Source organism: Anoplophora glabripennis, unplaced genomic scaffold (genome assembly GCF_000390285.2).
Source record: "Anoplophora glabripennis isolate ALB-LARVAE unplaced genomic scaffold, Agla_2.0 scaffold515, whole genome shotgun sequence".
Taxonomy (NCBI): domain Eukaryota; kingdom Metazoa; phylum Arthropoda; class Insecta; order Coleoptera; family Cerambycidae; genus Anoplophora; species Anoplophora glabripennis.
Window position 1 is genome coordinate 335,992 of NW_019416634.1, and position 24,305 is coordinate 360,296.

The 24,305-nt window shown below is 32.9% G+C and overlaps 1 protein-coding gene across 1 annotated transcript in view; it reads left to right on the plus strand.

Annotated features, from left to right (window-relative positions):
- The window catches only part of LOC108910932 (proteoglycan Cow), a 270,838-nt gene that overhangs the window by 237,935 nt on the left and 8,598 nt on the right, over nt 1-24,305 (plus strand). Inside the window, exons 3-9 of the mRNA XM_018715705.2 lie at nt 3,071-3,173; nt 5,614-5,745; nt 7,847-7,992; nt 12,774-12,994; nt 15,629-15,860; nt 23,356-23,613; nt 23,667-23,804. Coding sequence (XP_018571221.1) covers nt 3,071-3,173; nt 5,614-5,745; nt 7,847-7,992; nt 12,774-12,994; nt 15,629-15,860; nt 23,356-23,613; nt 23,667-23,804 — 1,230 coding nt within the window. The remainder of the gene's footprint in view (nt 1-3,070; nt 3,174-5,613; nt 5,746-7,846; nt 7,993-12,773; nt 12,995-15,628; nt 15,861-23,355; nt 23,614-23,666; nt 23,805-24,305) is intronic.

Sequence of the window (24,305 nt, forward strand, 5' to 3'; positions counted from 1 at the left end):
ATATATATATCTTCGCCAAAAATAATATACCAGTATACTTCAGGACTGACGTTGAATTTACCATTTGCGTTTAATACCTTACAGTATGTACAGAGAACACTATATCAACTATGTATGTACTTTTGTCCGACGTCAAATATCAAACTTGTATCCTTGAACAATTGTTTAATTTATAGCCATAATTCCCGATATGAAGCAGCCTTACACCGGGCTCTAACACTTGACACAAGGTTACAGTCTCCATATTCAGGGCACCAACACACGAGGCTCCTCCTGTCAACATGTTTTCTTTTCTCTAGGGTTATTTCCCTCAATATACGGCTATGATCAAATGCGACCTTAAACTCATATTAAGACTTTTATAGAAGTGTGACTTCATAATTTATGCCAATTATACTTCTATAATTATCCTTTAAAATCACTTCAATCCAAACACAAAAATTTAGCAGTACGATAGTCAGTGTCTGCCCCATAATTAATTTGTTTTTACTATCCAAATATTTCCATGATTTTAGACCATTTTTATTAAATTTACTGCAAATATACTCGTTGTATAATGTAATTAAGCTAGTTATGTATTTATTTATTTATCAATAAGTATCTCAAATAACTAAAAAGCTCATAATTTTACAATACAGTACAATACATGAGTAATTGATAAATTATTTCTTTATATAACTTCATTGTATGTATAACCAAACAATTTTACCTGCTTAAAGCAGTTAATGTCATCAAAATTTAACTTAATTTCTTAACCATTTTCACAACAAAACTCAGATACTTTCATCAAACTATAAAAATGTATGTATATCTTTTTCATACCTTGAAACAACCTTGAAACAGTGGTCTTATGACCATGATTTACAAGAACCTTTTTTATATGAGTACAAATAATAGTTACCCAAATTAATATAAGAAGCTATTCTTTAACTGTTTTGTTTCTAATTAGCGATTACGTAAACTTACAAGACTTCTTGTTTTATCGTGGAACTGCAAAATTGGCTTATCGAGCTAGCTGCGGATTAATTCCTAGGATTTGACACTTATTATCCTTCGGCATGTTTGTGGCTGGCTTCAGGATACTGGTCCATGCTCTATTTTGGGTGCTAAGACGCACTTGAATATTTTACTTGCTTTGAGTAATGTTTGGTTTGTTTATGAGGGTTTCAACTGACCCTAGACTGTTTTGAACCCGGTTTTAAGGAGCACTTCAGGTGGTTATAACTGTTATTTGAGGCCTCAGTAGAACTCCTGTGAGCTTTAGGAGCTTTTTTCACTGCGCCTGGAGTTCGTGTGTGTGGCAGCTGTAGAGTTGTGTACCATAGGAGGGTCTTCACCAGGTAGAATGGATCTAGGTGGATGGCCTACAGAGCTATGGAAGTTTTCAACTCGAGTGATATTAATTCATCGAATATGGAATTATATGTATAATGCTTTATTAGCTGATTTTGAGCTTTATTAACAATAGATGGTGTGTATAAACATTAGTATATAAAATATGTATATACATCACACAGTATGGTTCTGATGGGAAGTCCCCCTCAGTGCGACACTATTCTAGATTTCACCGTCCTTTAGATTTCTGGCCACTGGGATGAACCATCGCCCTGGGTTTCATGGGTTTACTAGTGTTGTTTTGCCTCCGTCCAGTTCGAACTTCGTCGAATTCGGAGAACTTTTACTTACTTCGCGTCTTTAGCGATCACTGCACTAACAACATAGTCCTCTGGCAGGGTCGTTGCTGCGTCTAGAGTGGTTTGGAGCTGCTCGGAGCGGTTTTTGGAGCGACGCGACAGCGGAAACTATGGAAACTATTGAATTCTGGTAGTCAACAGCATCGGCCTCTGGGGGTGTTATATGCTGTGGTTAAAACGGTTTTTGGCAGCTCGGAGTGGTTTTGGGTGCGACGACGAAAATTTTGGAAAGCATGGTAAAGTTCCAATTCTCGCATCGCACTCTCTGCTTCTCGGGGAAGTCGGTGTGGGTCCCTCGGAATGGCGTTGTCCGCTCTGGCCGCGACGGGCCTCGCGTGGAGCGGCTTTTGGTGTCTTCGCGGTCCCGATTGGAAAAATCTCTGAATTTTGCAAATCCGCTCAGGACATCGAATACGACAATTTCGATACAAGTTCCTTTTTCTTAATACCTATATAAGTAGCTACGTATTACCAACTTAACGACCTCAACCTCTTATTCTTTACAAAATAACACAATAATTTTCTCAACTATTTCAGAGCGACAAAATTTTGCGGCGACTTTGTCATAGATAGACATCTGAACATCCAATCGTACCACCTTATTGATTATATTACTACATTCTGCGCCAAAAGTTGTACTAGAATGCTATATTTCACACTTATTTCTGAGCCAAAGGACCCTGATATCCATTTTACAGTTTTATTTGGCGCCTACGACTACTCTATTAAAAAATTTCATGAGATTTGGGAAGCGTCGGCGGAGATTATTTTAGGTGATTTGACATGACCCTTTAGAATTAATTCTTCATTTCATTATTTTGGTCAATTATTATTTTTGAAGTTTATAAGTCGTTCCAGTAAATATCTGCTTGCCGCTAAACTAAAACTAAACTAAAAAAAGATTTACGTTGAGTAAAATATAATTTTTCTGATGCAGTCCATATTAACCGCGGTGGACCATTACCAGCATAATAGACAATTGCTATGCAGCTGTACCTGTCGTTTCCGCCTAACGATTATTATTATCAATTAGTGTTTGAACAATTAAATAATGACTTGAAGAATATTGGGGTATGGTAAAAAAAATTATCTAAATTTTTATGCTTTAAAAACAACTGCAATTCTGAATGCTTTTCTCATGCAATGTAAAAAATTGATAGTAGTGAAAGTAAGTTATTTATTATCATTCCCACTAGATAGAACGTTTTAATTTGAAAGATACTGCTAACAAATAAATATTAAAAAAAGTTAATGTTTTATTTTAATATAATACATTAGAATAATTTTAATTTTTTAAGTTTATGAAAGTTTATTTAAGAGTTAACTCTTCATTATTTTGTTCAATCATTATTCTTAAAATTTATAAATTCTTCCAGGTGACCTCTGCCGGCCGCTAAACTGTAAGAAAAAAGAAATTTGTTTATTAGAGGATACCTTCACAGCCGTTTGCGTTTCCAGAAAGGAACTGAAGAAAAATGGGTGAGTATTTTTAAATTTTATTACACAAAGCAAAACTGTAAAGTCCAAAGTTTTAAGGATTTTTTGCGATTTCAAGAAAATGTATAGAAAACAATTGATTGGTAGATCCCGAAGATATGAACCAAACTTGTATTTTAATGGAATGCATTTCTTATTTTTTGGATTTCTCTCTTTTAATAGTTTACATAATATGTTTTGTTTATTTTCTGACTCTGCACATAATCAAGATAGCCGTTGGAACCACATGTTCTCTGTTGTTAAAATTACTAAACAAATCTTTAAATTCTTTACTAAGAAAAAATGTCCTATTATTGTTACAAAAGACATATATTCAAGTCTTTTTTTGTAATGTTGCAGTACCCATTTCCATCAATATTTTCTCCTTTAAATCATATAAATTATTAGATATTCCTTTTTTACTTTATCTTTCATAATCCTCCATAGAAATAACTACACGGAGGTCAAATTGGGACCTGCGGATCATCATCAATAAGTGATAATCACTTAGTTTATATTACTTGGAGTTATTTAAGGAGGTTTATCGGGTACGGAGGTACGTCTAAAAGTCTAACGAGGGTTTCGGTACATTCGCTAATGACTAAAGTAGTAAGCCTTTAGATCTGGCAACGTTGCATTTGGCTGGCTTTATTTGGATGCCTAAGCTTGAAATATACACCATATGTCACACCTGCGAATTTCAAATAATACGCTACGGCGAGAACCGCGCGTTGCCGCTATCACGCATATGGACGTTAAGTTAATCAACAACAGCAGTTTGAAGGAGAATTATTATAAATTATGTATCTTACAAGTACCTAATCGATTTCTACGAGCTGTCATACGGTTCCTTAGATATCGGTTTCCTATTTATACAAGTTGCTGTAAAAACTGTTTGTCAATTGCTGCGCATTCTAAGTGGAAAGACCAAAAAAATCTGCATTCTCATAAGACTCTGTACTAAATCGTAAAAAATTATTTTATTGATATCTCGTCTCTTAGGTATCCAAACTAGTCATAATTTTTTTTCTTCATATTAATAAGCTTATATTAATTTTTTTATGAATATTTGTTCGTCAATTCCAAATCAGATACACCTCCTTAAATAAAGCGTGCCTCAGAAATAACTAAAAAATTTTTAACCAAATGTTCATATCAAAAAGCTACAGCTTTTATTAATTTTTTCTTTTTACGAAATCTCACATTTAGATAATTTGTACCCAGTATAATGACACCAACGAGCTGCTTATACACATGCGCGTTAGCTTGTACATGCACTTGTGCTAGATTTGTCTACGCATGCTTATTTTCGATTTTGACCCCAGTGTTCAAAGAAATAATCAAGGAAAATGAAATACTGTAGGCTCAGTCTTCTAATGTAACATATGTATGTCTTTTTAAACCGGTTTACTGTTCCAGGCATGTCGAATTTGCTCAGTTTGTAAAATTGGCGTTACCAGTTTTTTTTGGAAACGTCTTTCATGTTCAAGTTAAATTTATAACTGTTCTCCAACAAGAATTATTCAGGATTTTTTATTACGCATGCGCTTCTGTTAAACAACACGGTGTACGAGAGTAACGATTATGTTTAGATACATGATGTGCTATATGAATTTTGTTTAGAATTTCGAGAAGAATTGAAATATGGGTAATATGTTCTGTGGGTACACATGTTTGCAAGTGACCCATATTAGAAAGCACAACGTCAAGAGCGCCGCAGGACGCCACCGGACGAACCAGCGTTCCAAGAAGGGCTGCTGATGCCGGCCACCAGACGCGTACCCGATATACGACCGACTTCAACCACAAGGACTCTCCAGCTAACCCTCAAACCGTCAACACGTCTTTTTCCACAATATAGTTTTCAATAAAATTATTTATTATTACCGTTGAGAGAGCGTTTATTTCTTGCTGTACAGCGAAAGCAACCCTCAGTTCTATTAAGGAAAATGTAACTTTGTTTCGTCATGACTTTGACTGATTCTGTATACTTAATTTTTTTTATTGTAATATATTAAAAAAACCCTAAAACATATTAACAACCCTGTATAAATTGTTCCCATTTATGAGCTTCTGTTTGTTTATTATCAAGTATTTCGATATATGCTCTAGTGGTGGGTAATAGAAATTTAAAATTTAAAAAAGTTTTCGTTTCGTTTTCGAAAAAATATATAAAACAAAAGTTATTGTTTTTGACGTGTTAATTGCATGATTAAAAATTTGGGACACCCTTTTGGCTTGAACAACGCTCTTAATTTTAGTAAATACATTATTTAGGGCAACAAACATTTATAAAAAAACAGACAAGAAGCAGGGCAAAACAAACAAATATGCTTCTTACCCGTCACTTATACTGTCAAATATATGTATAGCCACATAATGACTTACGCACGTTAGTGTGAGAAGCATTATGCAAAATTATATTTTTGTTTTTCTCTTACAGAGACATAGTTGTCCCTAAACCTATCGCAAAAACGGAAGAACCAAAAGAGGAAGATGAAGAAGACGATGTATTTTATGATACCGAAGATGATCCAGAAGATGAAAACGTTGATGACTTAAACGACTCGGTGATGTAAGTAAAAATCAGTTGTCTAATATAAAATGGTTAGGTAGCAAGTGAACAAGTTAAAATATGTATAATTATGTATTTAGTAGAGTTTGCTCTATACTTCTTTCCTGCGCAACTCTGTATTCGAGATACAGGGTGTTAAAGTTTGCAAAAATATATATATTTTCTTCCATATCTTCATAATGTGCGGACGGAATTGAATGGAAGTTACTATAACGTATTCACTTAATTATTAATTGAATGTAATATTAACCTTGTGGCTTTAACCAGTGGCGTGCTACTGGAGGTGGCGTCCCAATTCCCCAAGAAAAAATACGCCATTAGCGGTTTTTTGTAGAAATAATGTTACATTCAGGTACTGTTAAGTTAAATGAATGAAAAATGTTTCTTGTTTTTTAATAGTAGCAACCGTTTAGAAGATATTTGGGCTTGTTTTTACGTTTTAATCAATTTTCCTAATAAATTAATGCGTTTACTTGATGGAAACCTCCTGGTTTTAACAAGTGACGTTCTACTAAAGCATCCGCCAATTTTTCCCAAGATAAGAATACTCCACAAACAATTTTTTGTAGAAATAATTTTATTTCTCGAAAAAATATTCAAACGTTTACGAATTAAAATACAAAATTGGTACATGCTAAATATAGATAGCATATAGACTTTCTTAAATTTAGTTTACTTTGCTGTATATTTCTATTTTAAAGCCATATATTCGGTATTTTTATTCAACGCACGGGAAGAATCGGAGATCGGGAAAACTTTTTTCATGCGCCAGCCCGAAAAACCCATCTGTATTATTAATACAGATGAAAATAAGGTGTTTTCAAAGAAGTATGTATAATAAAAATAATTCATATGCAGATACTACTATTTACCAGTCATAATCAGCAGGATCAGTAATTGACTAATTTTTNAAAAAAATATATATTTTCTTCCATATCTTCATAATGTGCCGACGGAATTGAATGGAAGTTACTACAACATATTCACTTAATTATTAATTGTATGTAATAATAACCTTGTGGCTTTAACCAGTGGCGTGCTACTAGAGGTGGCGTGCCAATTCCCCAAGAAAAAATACGCCATTAGCGGTTTTTTGTAGAAATAATGTTACATTCGGGTACTGTTAAGTTAAATGAATGAAATATGTTTCTTGTTTTTTAATAGTAGCAACCGTTTAGAAGATATTTGGGCTTGTTTTTACGTTTTAATCAATTTTCCTAATAAATTAATACGTTTATTTGATGGAAACCTCCTGGTTTTAACAAGTCTACTAAAGCATCCGCCAATTTTTCCCAAGAAAAGAATACTCCACAAGCTATTTTTTGTAGAAATAATTTTATTTCTGGAAAAAATATTCAAACGTTTACGAATTAAAATACAAAATTGGTACATGCTAAATACAGACAGCATATAGACTTTCTTAAATTTAGTTTACTTTGCTGTATATTTCTATTTTAAAGCCATATATTCGGTATTTTTATTCAACGCACGGAAAGAATCGGAGATCGGGAAAACTTTTTTCGTGCGCCAGCCCGAAAAACCCATATGTATTATTAATACAGATGAAAATAAGGTGTTTTCAAAGAAGTATGTATAATAAAAATAATTTATATGCAGATACTACTATTTACCAGTCATAATCAGCAGGATCAGTAATTGGCTAATTTTTCATTTTCACGTATGTCCACTTAATAAATTTAAAACTTTAAGTTTGTAATAAAATAAATTATAAATCGATACAATTTGAGAAATATAGATTTTAAATGTAACTTAGAAAAAAATTAGAGAATAGTTTTTCTTCTTAAAATATCCGAGGATTCTAAAAATAGTGGAATATAGCCATTAAGACATGGTCATGACATTTTTTTAAAAAGATAGTAAAATACGTCTAGTAAGTACGCCACAGGTGAATCTATCAACGTGAAAATTGACACGTTTGTAAAAAGCAATTCAACAAATATTTTTTCCACGTACAAATTTTTTTTTCCATTCACAAGGTAATCCGAAACAATTATTTTTTTGATAACTTCAACACTCCCTTTCGTAATAATGCAAATTTGAAATAATTTCCAATAATATTAATATTTCTGTTTTTTTTTAGATGTAAACCATGCCCTGTTGTCAAACCAATATTTCTCTGTGGTTCGGACAACAGAACCTACAGCTCCCTGTGTCGTTTAGACTACCACAACTGTATCCACCACACCTCTATCAAAGTAGGATGTAAGGGATTTTGCCCTTGCAAAGGTAAGTAATCTAATGTAGACAGAATTGATATTAGCATTTACATATATCAGAAGTACCATATTATTCATACCCAGTTAGTAGTTATTAAGTTAAAAATATACCACGTCTATAATAAGACCACAACTCCGCCATTTTGAAATGAAACTTCAATAATATAAATTTGCACACCAGTTTCAAACCTAGAATTCCTACCGGAAAACAACTTAAATTTCTTAAAAACTTCCAGTAACTACGAAAATCCATTATCGTTTAAATTTTAAATACACATAAAATTCGTTTGCCTTTCATAAGCAAAATTTATCAAAAGAGACTGAAGAATTAGGATTGTTTTTCTCGTTAAGAAGTGAAATGTTTTGGATTGCATCGGGATGATAAATAAAGGCTTGTTTAGAAATGAGTGTGAAGATTAAGCAAAAATTAAAAAAAACAAAATTTAAGTGCTACAAGAAGACCTACAAAAATGCTCAAGCACGACAAAGCCCAAAAAAGTGCTTATGCACGGCAAAGCCAAAAGAGATGGTAAAATGGACACGAGAGTATCCGTATTTGAGGTGCCAAAAAATCAGTGAGAAAAAGGCTCAGTTGATAACCTCAGTGCAAACAGTGACATCCAGAAAGTATACACCCAAATTACAGGCAAAACGAAACAGGGCGTGCCCTACCGTCGACAGATCCAGAATAAAAGTACTAAGCTGAGCTAGATAGAATTACAATGGAAAAGCGCATCTCTAATCAGCGTCCAGTCTCCAATGAGTTAGATGTCTTGTTGGAGGATTACCAACCCATTTCCTCGCGATCGAGACTAGGGCGACGAGAGAATGGCCAGTGGAGAGGATGCGATATGACGATATAGACCAGAGGTCCCCAAACTTTTTTGTGTCATAGACCACGTGCCAATTTTTTCTATTTTGGATAGACACCCACCTTTATAATGTTGAATTATACAAATTCATCAACTTCAAATGTGTTTTTGGCAGATGACACAGTGAAAGTTTTTACAAGTGACAAGTGTTGCAACCACAAAGCAAATAGCCTACTGCACAATTTTTTGAAATATACCTAATATATAATTAAGTGTAGTAAATAAAATAGTTGTTTACAATGAAATTTATAATAATTCTTAAACAGTTTGATATACATATAAGAATATAAGTAATAGCTTAAATTTCAATAACAAAAGTATACTTAACACTAATTTTATAAGTAAAACGAAATAGGTTGATTGAACTCAAGAGAATATTCTAACAATTAGCATTAATTAAAATTCAAAGCAATTAAATTATTGGCTTGACCTGTCGAATGATCGATTTTCCCATAATTAAAACATGGAGTCATAAAGTTCCCCAAATGTAGTTTCAAATCTTCATCATGTTTCATAAACATTTATGTTTTAAAAATTTTTAATTCATATGTAAGTTATATGTCTATTATAAGAAAGTATTATACAGCATGTTTTACATAAAAACCGACACAGAGCAGGGGCATGTAGGGCAATCCAAAATATGGTGATTTAAAGCAAATTACCTTTATATTAAGCTGCACCCCTGAGAAGTTATAGGATTTGAAATTGTAGAACACTAATTTAAAGATATATTTAAAACATTTAATGATGGAAAGACATAAATATGCACTGGTTCCATGGCAATCCTGAATATTCATCGTGGATGGTCAGTAAATAAACCAAAATAATGTTTTTTTATATATTTCTCTGAGACCGTAAGAATATTTCTTAAAACTTCTTTAGGCGTTACCATTTTTTTCTTGACGTTGAAAAAGATAAATTGGTAAAATGCTATGGAAATATATCTCATCATAAAGGCTTATTGCATACTTTCACTGCATTTGTGCATTCATGAATCTATTGGGTTGGAAAATAAGTACCTAATCCGTATTTTTTTTCAAATTTAAGATATTTTATTTTTAACTCTACAATTATCAATAGGCTAATCAGTGATGTATTCTCTATTTTTATTTATGACTTTCTCCCAATGTTCAACAATTTCTTGCCTTCTGCTTTTTCCGCAGAACTCCTCCGGTTTTGACTCGAAAAACTCATCCAACCAAGCTCTTAACTTATTGTTGTTGTTAAAAGAAACACCGCGTAAGGAGTTTGACAAAGAGCCGAAGGGGTGAAAATCAGAAAGGGGGTGGGGCAGAACTTCCCAATTCAACTCCTGAGTAGCCGTTTTGGTCAAATTGACAATATGTGGTCGCGCATTGCCAAGTTGTAAAAGAACGTCGTATCACCGACCAGGTCTTTTTTGTTGAATAGCTGCGTGGAGTCGTTGTAATTGTTGGAAATATAAATCTACGTTGACGGTTTGATTGTTAAGAGTTCGTAATAAAGAATTCCTTTCCAATACCTCCAGACGCATAACAGTGTCTTTCGAAGCTGAAGTTCTGGTCTTGTTCGGGAAGTTACTTGTTTTTTGGGGCTTAACCATTCTCTCCGTTTCCTATTTTATGTTCACATACAGACACCATTTTTCATCGCCAGTAGCAGTACAATGAAGAAAACGTTCATCATGACCACATGTTGATCGATGACGACAGAGCTAACCAACAGCAATTGCGGAGCGTTGATTCTTATTGTTTTCGTTCAAAATATGTGGGACTCCAAGCGCCGTCTTTGAGCTCCTTCCACTGAATGCAGGTTTACTACTGTTTTGTAATCACATCCTACCACATGTTGTTCATTGTCTTGGATTTTGGAGTCGATTCAATTGTTCTGCATCAAATTCAACAGGGCGTCCAGAACAATTCATATCTTTAAAATTCAAATCACCTTTAAAACGCGGAAACCATCGACGAGCCGTTCGTTAATTCGTCGCATCATCACCATATATTTCCCAAGCAACTTAAGCGGCATTAGCATTTTCCCCGTCTCGAAATCAAAAAGAAGCAAGTGTCGAAAATGATCAGTTTTTATCAACTTGACATTCCATTTCAAATGAATGAAGTCGGTCGATAGCCGCACGGTTTAAGGCGTCAGTCCTTTAATCGTGTGCAAATTTCTGCCCGGGTTCGATTCCCGCGGCCGGTAGACCGTAGATTAGCTATGCTTGTACGGAGGATTGGCACTCTCTGTGCAGGTATGGTGGGGTGGAAGAATGTTGGCTTGGGTCAATGTGAGAGATTGACACCGGTTGGCATTTGACCACCCCCCTAATTAATGAGGTTTTCCAGGTTTCCCTCATTCATGCACTGAATGGTGGTTAGGGCCTACCAACATAAGTCGTTTCTGGGCGCAAATTCGGCCTGCATAATAATAATATGCCGCCTTATGGGCTAATTATCGTAATTAGAATAGGGAGTAGAGATATTATTTTATTGTGATTTATTTCTTTCTTATTTAGATATTTGAATGGGATAACATTGTATTCATATGTAAAAAATTTCGGAATGAATGGTATTCGATTTGAAAAGATGTGAAAACATTGAATTTTTTTACAGAACATAGTTTGACCCAAAATCAATTTCATTTGACTAAGTGTTGTTTACCAATTGTTTCAGAGCAGCAATTGTTTTTCAGAACTCGCTTTTGATCTCCAAAATGTTGCTAGTGTAATCATTATCTTTCTCTCTTGCTCTCTCTTTCTCTCTCTCCTTCCCCTCCCCCCTCTCTCTTCCTCCGTATATTGATATAAAGTCTGTTTAGAAATGAAAGAGAGTAATAAAAGCTTATTATGTATGCAAATCGTAAATAAATGTAGTACTGGTGCTTATATTCAATATTTTTATATTATGTATTATCGGTATAGATGAGGTGTACTTTTAAAAAACCTTGTGTGACCGGGTTGTACTAAATTGTAGCAGGTAGCTAAAATTTAATCCCCGACAATCCGTCTTTCTCTATGCCGCTTCAATTTCTCGGTCTATTTCTCTTATAAGTAAACAATATAACAACAGCATTTCAAAACATGAGGTTACTTTAAGCATCATAACCGGGTTAAGAGGGTTTTTAATAATTCAAATAAAATTATTCAATATTATTATCAAAATATTTATTTAAATTTAATGAATAGACTTTTATTCCACACAAAAATATATGTATTTTGAAAATTCAAATTATGGTGAGTAAATGTAGTGTTGTAGAAATGTACAATAAAGAAAATAAAAAAGTAGGTATATTAAAATTGATCCTCTGAATATTCTGATGAATTATCTTCGTCTCCTAGATTGATAACGATAGATTCCACAGTAACGTCAATTAAATTATCGAGTTCCCACTTTTCCACGATGTCGTCAACACTGTTGGTAGGATTTTGGTGTTTCAATGCATTAAATACATTTAATATAATAATCTTCTCATTCTGAGACAGCGCACATCTTTTCACGCGTTTAGCAGGTACGTAATATGATAAGCTCGACATTTTACCCAAACAATATTGTATCCACTGACACAATAGTCACTAAACACAAGTCGAATTTTACTCTACTGCACTAGCACGTCTTCGTATATTCAGCTCTAAGACTGGATTGATCTGTCACAATACACTGGCTCCTGCCCTATGATGTATCCAGTAAAATATACTAATGTACACCCATTACCTGTTAGCATTAGTGTTACCCGATAATTACCTGAAGCGAAATATTACCACGCCCATGGCCGGTTCTTATCTCGGGGTTTTATTACTCTCTTTCATTTCCAAACAGACTATAGAACATTTTAGTGTAACTATAGCTAAAGCCCTTAGTGAATCCATGATCTAAATATGATGCTCTATTATTTCGTAGTAGGTTTTATATTTTACAAAATTAAAATGAACTTATTATTTCAGAAAACGATGCACACCTACGTAAAAAACAGCGTCAGTCAGAGAGATTAAATGCATTTATGAATAAATACAAGGCTACCTTAGACAAGTCAGGAGCAAGTGGATCATTAAATGACGGAAAACCTGCACCACCGTCCTTAAAATCAGATGTATACACATTCACTCCACAAGATTTTAAATATGAGAACAAACACTACAAATACATCAAATATACAAAATACAAGGTGAGTAAATAAATTACATTAACTTTTTGGTTTAATAAGCAAGTACTGGAGTGGGTAAGTTTGGAGAGTTCGTGTATTTACGATGATCATCCCAAATCTAGTACCTACCTTAAAACAGTGCATGAAACCTTCAACACAACGCGAAACTAAACTACGGGACACGAAGCGACCTGATATACATACTTTATTCAATAGAAATGCATATTTGTGTGGAGTTGTTGACCGAGCGTTTTTTGTTAACTCTGGCAGCGAACGGTCTAGCAACTATAGTATCTAGATTAATCTCGTGCTTCCAGACCCTATAATTTGTTTCCAAGGGTAAAGTGGCGGAGTTCCAAACATCGAAGGGCTCCGCCCATTTTTCTTTGATATCCCATACTATATCAAAGTTAATTCTTTAAAATTACCCTTAACTGCGTGTTTTATTTACTTTTTACAGATGGATTTTTTCCAAAACCACATTTAATATGAACAGCTCCATGTTCACGATGAACCGCGTTTTTGTTTTAAATGTACCTATTGCACACTAGTTTTCTCAAATTTGCGCATCCATAATATGTCTGTAAATATTTAAAAATTACTTAATATATTCCACATTTAATGTCAAGTGATTTTTCAGTTGCATTTCTTCATTGGTAAGGGGTTTGAAAGCAGTGACCAGTTAAAATTGATTATTCTATGAACCCAGGGTATACAAGATCCTATCTAGAATTATTTAATTTTTGGTATAGTTTTTAGTTTTTTCTCTGTTTATTTAGATACGAGTATTTTACTACCTGTGAAAAAAAATTTTAAATTTGAATAAACCCTTACTCGAAAATGTTATAGTGTGTTAGTTTAATATAAACTCTTACATCGATTTGGCGCTAAAATTTGATTACTTTTTTATATTTTTTTTGTAGGTAACAAAATATGCATATAAATAGACACGGTAGTGCATGAAATTTTATGGGCTTAAAATTAAGTTAAAAATACACAGAATAAAAACCTAAATTTGTATATTTGTCCAGCGTCATATTGTTTATAACAAAAGAAAAAAATTATTGCTCTTTTTTCAGTTTTTCGCTTATATCCGAAAATAAGCCTCTAATCGATATGAGGTATACTTATCAATTTGCTAGGATTGTGAAAGCTCGCAATTTTTTTTTACATTGCAAAATTAGCGATGAAGAAAAAAATGTACAAAATTTTCAGCTTTAAATAAAAAGAACAAATTTTACTGAAAATGGATGAAACTACAGGAAAAGATAACTGTTGGGGTGCTCAACAAATACCCGCAATCCGGATACCCAATTTCAAAATGGCGGTCTATTTCAAAATTATAAAGTCTAACATGCGAGCGCATATATCTTCTGTCCAAGTAAAGATTTCGAAATTCGCTAAAAAAAATAATCGAAAGGTAATTGCACTGTCTCACGTTTACGTAAGTTTCAGATTTTTAAATTGCAAAATAAAGAAGTTATTAACAAAAAATCAAAAAAAAAACGGTAACTCGACAGTTTTTTAATATACAAATTTCAAACCAATTACATCAAATAGTGCTTAAAAAACATGAATTTAAAAAAAAAAACGATATTTTTTTCTTAAGAACGGTATTCTGGCTGTTCCATTTAATATGTTGTAATAAACTTGGGCTCGTTGTTGATTTAAAAAAAAATCCCGGTAGCTTCTTTCTAAGTGCCACAATCCATTTGTTAAGTAAGAATTTTGAGAAGCGGGCGCAGCATATTCACTATGACATCAGAGCGCTCCCCTCTCTTGGCTACCGCTCAGCCGCGAGGGCCGCCGCGCGGATCACTCTGTCTTTAACGCACGTTTACTTGGTCATTTCTTGGTCGAATCCATTCAAAAAAACTTCAGCGTATAAAGAAAGTCTTCTACTTCTACAACGAACCCAAGCTTATTACAAAATATTAAATAGAACAGCTAGAATACCGATTTTAAGGAAAAAAATTATCTCGACTCCTAGTGGTCTATTGATCGGATCGAGACGTTTTTTTTTAAATTCATGTTTTTTAAGCACTATTTGATGTAGTTGGTTTGAAATCTGTATATTAAAAAACCGCAGAGATAAAGACCCTAGTTACCGTTTTTTTTTTGTTTTTTTGTTAATCACTTTTTTATTTCGCAAATTAAAAATCTCAAATTTACGCAAACGCGAGACAATGTAACCACCATTCGAACCCTTTTTTCCGAATTTCGATATCTTGACTTGGGCAGAAGATATACGCGCTCGCATTTTGGACTTTATAATTTTGCAGTAGGCCGCCATTTTAAATTGGGGGTCCGGATTGTGGGTATTTGTTGAGCACCCAACAGTTATCTTTCCCTGTAGTTTCATTCAATTTCAGTCAAATTCGTTCTTTTTATTTAATGCTGAAAATTTTGCATATTTTTTTCTTCGCCGCTAATTTTGCAATGTAAAAAAATTTTTTTCTTTTGTTATAAACAATATGACGCTCGACCTCGACAAATACACAAATTTAGGGTTTTATTCTGTGTATTTTTTACTTAATTTTAAGCCCATAAAATTCGAGTTAGGCCCGATTTTTGAAACAGACATGTGTGGTATAATTCGCTCGGATTAATAAGGATCTTTCATCTTTAATAAAAAAAATATGTATGTTTTTCCAGGACAATAACAATATTTTGTATGCTGACGATAAAGAAAGGCTGCGAGGTTATAATGAAGTTATAGATAACAAAATCTACAGTAATTCAGTTGGACCACTTGATTCAGTAATGTCTCCAACCAAACAATGTCCACCATCGGCATTACAAGCGATGGGAAACAGATTGTTAGATTGGTTTTCTGTAGTAATGGCAGATTCTTCAAAAAGGAGAAGGCCAAGGAATAAATCAAAAGGTATGTATCAAAAAGGTATGTACCGGAAGGTACCAATTAATAGAACTTACGAACACAGGATATTCCAAATTTGAGTTGCATGTGTCTATTAGTAGAAGATTAGTATAAATAGAGATGATTAATTGAAAAAAGGTTTGCACAATTTTGTGTGAAATCAATTCCAAATTTGATATAACACTTGTAACTTTTGAGAAAATTTGAAAAACTAAAAAAAATTATATACATTTGAGTTTTTGAAAATTGTATTACTTAATACAAAGTGTGGGAGTAAAAAATACCAATTATTTGGTGTATACAGGGTTGCTGATATGTACGGAATCGGCCGATTATCTCATAAAGTAAGATAGCTATCGAAAATCATAAGACACAAACGTTTTAGGGTTTTTAAAAATCTACTCGTATTACAATAAAGAAAAATTAAGTATACATTATCAGTCAAAAACTCATGACGAAACAAAGTTGCTTTTTCGTTAATGGAATACCCTCTATATTATTCCATATTTCAATTCTTCTCGAAATTCTAAACAAAATACATATAGCACATCATGTACCTAAACTTAATCGTTTTCGAGATATCGAACTTTAAATATCATTTTCTTATAAATTATACAAAAATATTTTAGTCCATCAAGTTACCTTTATAAGTTTCTAGCTTCATAACAACGCCGCGTCGTTCGTTTGTCTAATAGTGATTATCTTGACAACATACGTCAAAAATACATTGTGTGAATAATTTTTTCGTAAAAATAGTATGTTTAAGAAAAACATACTTAAGCATACATATACTTAAACATACATATTTAAGTTTTAATAGCCATAGGATATGGTGATAGAAGACGAAGTTGTGACAACCCACCAAACATTTTTCAGTTTCTGACATGTTCCAGAAATGTTTCCATTTTTCTTGAAACGTTTCATAAAAAATCCATGCAACGTTCTGGTAACCCAAAAGAAACCGAAGATGTCCTCCGCAAAATACGTTTCCAATGAAACGTTTCAAAAAATTGGTGTCAGTAACATTCTTTTGATGTTTCATTTATGCACTCGATATTTTTGTTTTACGTTTCAGTATATTTTCAGAAATATTTGAGTAACATAATAATTTTTATACCATATTGTTCTCATAATGCTCTCAACTTTAGATAATTTCCATTTCAGAATCGTTCTTGAAACAGTATAAACAGTGTGAGTAATTTTTTAAATATTTCTAATACTCTTTTGTAATATTTATATATCACATTGTGAATGACTTAATTCGTAATCCAGACAATTTTTTCTGATTTCTAAAAAAATTTAACTGAAAAATGTTATTGTATATTAAAAAAAAAAAACTGCTCTTCTAGTTTGGGGATGCAGCAACTTTTATCAAGAATTTTTTTCTTTTTGAGAAGCCACTGAAAAAGTTTCTAATATGGATTACGGATTCTGCCATTCATCGTACAAATAAAAATGTCACAAAACAATATCAGAAGCATTTTAAAAAAGCTACACATCATTTTATATTGTTCAAATACGCTTCTGAAATGGAAATTTTCTAATGTTGAGACCATCATGAATATGGTAACAATGACGAAATGATAATTAAAAAAATTAGTTATGATAATGAATCTTGAAATGGTAGGTACATGAAAAACAAATAACATTACTGAAAAATAATATAAAGAAGTTACAATTTCTTCTACGCATAGTCAATATTACATCTAACCTTTTTATAATAAATTTTACAGTAGAAATAAATAAGATACAAAAGGATATCTTGAAAAAATAAATATTTGTAGGTATACTTAAACTCTTTTATTTAAGCATTCCTATACACGTACACAAATATAAACATTTGTACAAAATATAAAATAAATGACATATATTTCACTTGATTCTTCCGTATTTCAAATAGTTCTCCGAAACGTATAGTTCCATGTTCCATTTTTTTTAGTTTTTGTCCTCTTGTCTTTAATAGGTATTAGGTAGTGGGTATAATAACTATGTTTAGGTAGATGTGACGCAAAATTCGAAATCTCTACACATATCGTTTTAAACATTTTGCATCAATATTCATTATTTTATATGCACCTTACAATAACCACAACTGCACACACTATAAATTATCACATAAAATAGCATCAAAGTAACGATCATGGAGACTATTCTCCCTGGTAACGATGAAGAACAACGAAGCCAGGCAAACGGGTAAAGGCAAACCGCAAACCTAACCTAACACCTAACATAATACGAATTGAAAACGGCACACGAGAAATAAATAAATTCGGGCTGTTACGCGCGGTCTGCGCAAGTCACGAACATACATTTTTTCTAGACTTGTGTTATAAATATGCTACCACAATTTTTTTTCTGTTTATGTCTGGTTGTACATATAACAAAGGCAAATGAACTAACGCTTGCTATAATGATGGGGCTTGAGAGCAAAATTTAAGTAATGCCGAATGGAAGTTCCATAAGATAAACAAAAGCAAAGGGTTGTTTGTTTGTCGTTGTTACGTTTCCGAGATCGAAAGGGAATGTTTCGAGTAATGTTTCAAACTCTCTTCAATTGGAATGTTTCGGCTATGTTTCACTAAGTAAGTTTTCAAGTGCTACATTTCTGTAATGAAACAGCAACGTTTCTAGTTATTGTTTCAAATGTGTAGTAAAACAGCTCATTTGCAACGTTTCATTTACGTTTCGTGTTTAGTGGGAAAGTAGTGGAACGTATTTCTAAATCAACCATTTTAAAAACGTTGCAGCGTTTTTATAAAACTGGGGGTGTTACAGATCGACGAAACAGTAGAATACCATTAAGCGTTACAAATGAAGAAAATTCTTTGAATGTCATGTTAGATGTGGTGGAAAATCTAATAAATTCGACACAACAGAGGGGCTTAAATCGTAACATGACTCTATATTACATTAAAAAAATTTGCAAATGAGAAAAGTTACGTCCATATAAAATTTATTTGTTACAAGAATTGACTGAAGGCGACTATGATCGTTGAATCGAGTTCTGCGGAGTTATGGATAAATTAAACGAAAATGTCAACTTTGTCACCCACATATTGTTTTCTGACGAATTTACATTTAGTTTAAACGGATACGTAAACCGACACAACTATACTGGTTAGACCAAAATCCACATTGGGTGGAAGAAGTTCACACCCAACGAACACAGAGAGTAAATTATTGGTAGACTCGTGATAGGACCCTATTTTATAAACGGAAATTTGACTTCTGAACGATATTTGTTACTTTTGCTAGAACATATTATTCCAGAGCTTAGACAATTATTCCCGAACAATAACAATCCTAATTTACTGGCAGAACAAATATGGTTTCAAAATGATATGGGGCTCCTCCACATCTTGGACGTGTGCTACGGGCATATCTAGAAACTTTTCGTGATAAGTGGATTAGATGCAGAGGGGCAATGAATGGCCAGCCAGGTCTCCCGATATACCCCCGCTTGAGTTTTTTTTTCTATGGGGTCACATAAAAAATGTACTTAAGTAGTCTACAAAAATAGGCCACAAAATATCGAAGAGTTACAAGAAAAGTTAAGGCATGAAATTTCCACTATTCCTCCCGACACCCTTTTAGATTCACTACAAAATTTTGTGCAGCGAATTGATTACTGTCAAGAGATAAATGGTGAAGACTTTGAGCACCTTATAAAATAGAATTACAGAAAACATATTTGTTGTTTATTAAAACTTGTTTTCTTTCTTTTTTTGTTCTGGCATAACTATTGTTTTCATAAAATTTAAAATTAGACCAGGGTCGATAATTTTTGAAACCAAAAAAAATTATAGTAGGATGAAACCCATTGGAAAAGAAAGGGAATATAACAGAAATGAAAGGAAATATAGTTTACGGGCGATCTGAGGTCGGGAAGGGGTAGGGGGTGAGTTTTTAAGGGTAAAAACGGTTTCCCTTGATTTCCAGAAAAACTACAAGTCTTATGGAAAAAAGTTTAATGGCAAAGTTGTAGGTAATAAAAAGATCTACAACTTTTGTATTTACACTTTTTTCACATAACCTCAAAATTTATGTGAAAAATTCAAATAACCAAGTTTTTGGTTTTTTATTTTTATCTTTTACAAACAAATTTTTTTTTCACGAAATTTGGTGAAAACTTACCTATTTATGTCCCAAACACGCTGTAATTTTTTTGATTTGAAATATTTATTTTTTCACCTTATTTTTACTTAATATCGAAAAAGCACCCTAATTTTCAATCGAAAATTCTCACGTCAAAATATCTGCTTTTTTAAAAACGTCGGTGGGCTTTTTCTTCGTTGAAATCTCTACTTTCTGATGGTGTAAAAAAAAATATACATTACTATGGTAAGTTTTCTCAGGAAATGCAAAGAAACGAAAGAAGATTCTACAACTTTCTCAAAATATTGTAGATGTCTTATTAAATATTAACTTTATTAACTTATTTGGTTGTTAATTATAATAGTATATTTCGACTTGTAATTTTTTTGTTTATCAATGTAACATGGAATCTTACGTTTTTCGAGTAATTAAAGTGTAAATTTTAATAAATAGCTCAAAATTGTACATAATGATTAGAAAAAAATTTTCGGATTCTAGTTCGTTTCTTTGCATTTCCTGAGAAAACTTACCATAGTAATGTATATATTTTTTTACACCATCAGAAAGTAGAGATTTCAACGAAGAAAAAGCCCACCGACGTTTTTAAAAAAGCAGATATTTTGACGTGAGAATTTTCGATTGAAAATTAGGGTGCTTTTTCGATATTAAGTAAAAATAAGGTGAAAAAATAAATATTTCAAATCAAAAAAATTACAGCGTGTTTGGGACATAAATAGGTAAGTTTTCACCAAATTTCGTGAAAAAAAAATTTGTTTGTAAAAGATAAAAATAAAAAACCAAAAACTTGGTTATTTGAATTTTTCACATAAATTTTGAGGTTATGTGAAAAAAGTGTAAATACAAAAGTTGTAGATCTTTTTATTACCTACAACTTTGCCATTTAACTTTTTTCCATAAGACTTGTAGTTTTTCCGGAAATCAAGATAAACCGTTTTTTATCCTTAAAAACTCACCCCCTTCCCCTTCCCGACCTCAGATCGCCCGTAAATTATTTTTCTTTTCATTTGTTATATTCTCTTCCTTTTCCAATGGGTTTCATCCTACTATAATTTTTTTTCACTTTTTACCATTTTTGAAGGCTTAAGCACTGGTCTAAATATCCAGGACATTCATTAAAAATACATTTTTTCGTTTTACTTATACATTTTTATCAATCCTGAACTATTATTATTATTTTTATTTTGTGTAAAAAAACTAATAAAATTAAATCATATCTATATCCTCCATATTCTGTTATTTTCAAAATAAATATCCATAATTTGGGTCCCTTTTTCTTTTATAAATTGGAGTAGTAAAAAGTTACTTTCAAAGTTCGATATCTCGAAAACGGTTAAGTTTATTTAGGTACATGATGTACTAAACGAATTTTGTTTAGAATTTCGAGAAGAATTGAAATATGGAATAATGTACAGGGTGTTCCATTAAAGAAAAAGCAACTCTGTTTCATCATGACTTTTTGACTAATCCTGTATACTTAATTTTTGTTTATTGTAATATATTTAAAAAGACCCTAAAACATTTGTGTCTTATGATTTTTCAATAGCAACCTTATTTTAGGAGATAATCAACCGTTTCGATATACATATATCAGCGACCCTGACAGTTGCTACATGAGAAAAGAGCACAGGTGAACATAGATCATAAATTGCTTCCCTGACCGAATTACAGGGTGTCAAAAAAAATCACATGCATAGAAATTCTGTTTATAAAAAGATACACTTGAGTACCTGTCTGCCACGCCACTGGCAGTTGTAATGAATCGTTTGTAGGTTCTTTTTAAAGGACATTACGTCACCAAAAAATTTAGCCAATTTGGTTTCATTATTACTTACCGTTTTTTAGAAGTCGTGAAAAAAACAACAAAAAAATAATTCAACTCCTGTATGTCGGTTAGGAAATGATTGACGACCTATGTTCAGCTGAACATTTTTGTTCCAAATTAAGCCCTCTATCAACTGTTAAAGTTAACACTCTTAAAAAAGGTATGTCAGTTGATGGATATCAATAAAACCGGAACAAACTCCTGCATCCACAATCTCACTGCAACTGCAATGTGGAGAGATTTAACCGGACTTTAGAGAATCATCTGCGAATAGTCGTCAATAAACATCAAACCGACTGAAACTGACATATACCTCTTTTCTTATTGGCCTATCGATCAGCATCCATGAGAGTACCGGAACAACACCAGCCAGCATAGTCTGTGTTAGATAACTGAGGCTTTCCTTCGACATCGTTTTTCGCCACCCAGAAGATCGAGTTGACACACCGGAAGACTACCTACCCGAGTTAACCAACAGAAGCGATGTCACCCATGATAAAGTGCGACAGAAAATGATGTTTCAAAACGATCGGTTGAAAACACTGTACTACAAGTGTGTTCCAGGCAAGAGAACTAGCTTGGCGCTTGGCTGAACAACTCAGTAGGAAAGAATGGAAAATCTCCTAAGCTTCATAACTCCTGAGAAAGTAATTAAGAGGATTAACGACATGGTCTACAGAATCCAGAGAGGGTCCAGAGTGAAAATGAAAGTCATTCACCTGAATCTTTTGGTTTCAATACTAAGCACCCCTAACTCTAACTCTTTATTGGGGATAATCATCTTCAAGAAGGGGGTACTGTAACAAAAGTCGCCGTAGTGTGTTTTGTTTATACATTTGTTTACTTATTTATTTCATAATGTTTCTAGAATATATTCTATTTCTTTCTCTGATGTTAGAGATTAGAAGCTTAGAAATTGTTCTATACTGTTCTTAGTAACCTATGGAAACTTCTATTGCGAAACGTCAAAGTTGTCAAAGTTTGTAAACTGTTGTGTTTTAATTGAACTAATCTAAGAAGAAGTTTATTGCTGCCTTTTTTTATATAAGAATTCAGAGAAAGTTGCATACACATATTGAGGAGTAAATTTTATGTACAAATGACTATTGGACGTTATTGTTTGTACTAAGGAACTTACCTTTAAATAGTTAATGAACGATGTTCTTGAAGACTCTAAGATCGTAGTAAATATAGCTTTGCTTTTGTCCGCTTCCTCACTACTGGTATCTGCTCCCCGTTTGTCTTAAACTGCTTGCTTGGACGTTATTGTTTGCACTAAGAGAATTGCCTTTAAAAGGTGCATGAATATCATAATAAAATACGTGTAACTACATAGTAAAATAAAAAGTGCAGTACGCCCTCGTATGCCCTCCCATTTTCTTTTTCAAATTTTCTCAAAAGCTATAAGCAATGCGTCAAATTCGAAAAAAGATTTAAATGTCACTTGATGTCGTGTAATAGTCCATTTTAATCTCTTCTCCTCTTATAATAAGATTATCTATCAATATGCAGAGCTCATATTTGGGATACTATATGATATTCATCATGCACAATATTTTTCAGCTCATTTCCCTCCCTCTTGCAAAGGAGAGGTAAGGTGGATGTTTCAACATCTTGATATTAACGGAGATTCTCATTTATCCCTCAAAGAACTTTACGATTTAGAACACGATCAGAGTGAAGTGTGTTTAAAGCCTTTCCTCCAGCAATGTGACATAGATAAAGACGTAGTAGTTACTCCTTCCGAATGGTGTAGATGTTTTCAACGAACAGAAAGACCCTGCGCTGCCGTTAAACGTAAAATAACATCAGATCTATTAGGTGAACGAAGCAATTTAATTTCATAATTTTTTAGTTAAAACAAATATTTTTAGGTGTTTACGTACCAGACTGCGATAACCAAGGATATTACAAGCCAGTACAATGTCACAGTGCCATTGGTATGTGTTGGTGCGTTGACAAACATGGTGTAGAATTTGCAAACACACGTACACATGCTAAACCTAGCTGTGGTAAGTTTTTTCAATGGAAAAATTGAAATTTCCCTTAAAAATAATTATAAGGTGCCCCTTTAGATAGTTAATATTTTATTGATATACGAGGCTGGAGTGAAAAGTTTCCGGCCTGTTCTAGAAATGGCGCCAGCAGGTCTGATTTTTTGCTGGTATTCTATAACGCTATCCCTGACTAGCTTGCATACCAACTTTCAGGTCAATTACTCTGTTAGTTTGATAGCGTATGGAAGAAAACGTCTTAGTTGCTTAAGGTGGCCATATCCCTGGCCGAGAAATAGTCAATCTGGCATTTTTAGGTACTGAAATACCTGAAAAGAACCTTTCAGTACCTTTAGGTACTGAAATAGTATGAAGTAAAACGTGTAGAACAAAAGTAAGCAAAAAAATAAAAACCTTGATGTTCTGTTTATTCATTGTTACTATTTAAATTTACTCAAATAAAATAATAACTAAAAAAGAAAGCGTTTGTAAAACTTGCATAATAATAATAATAATAAT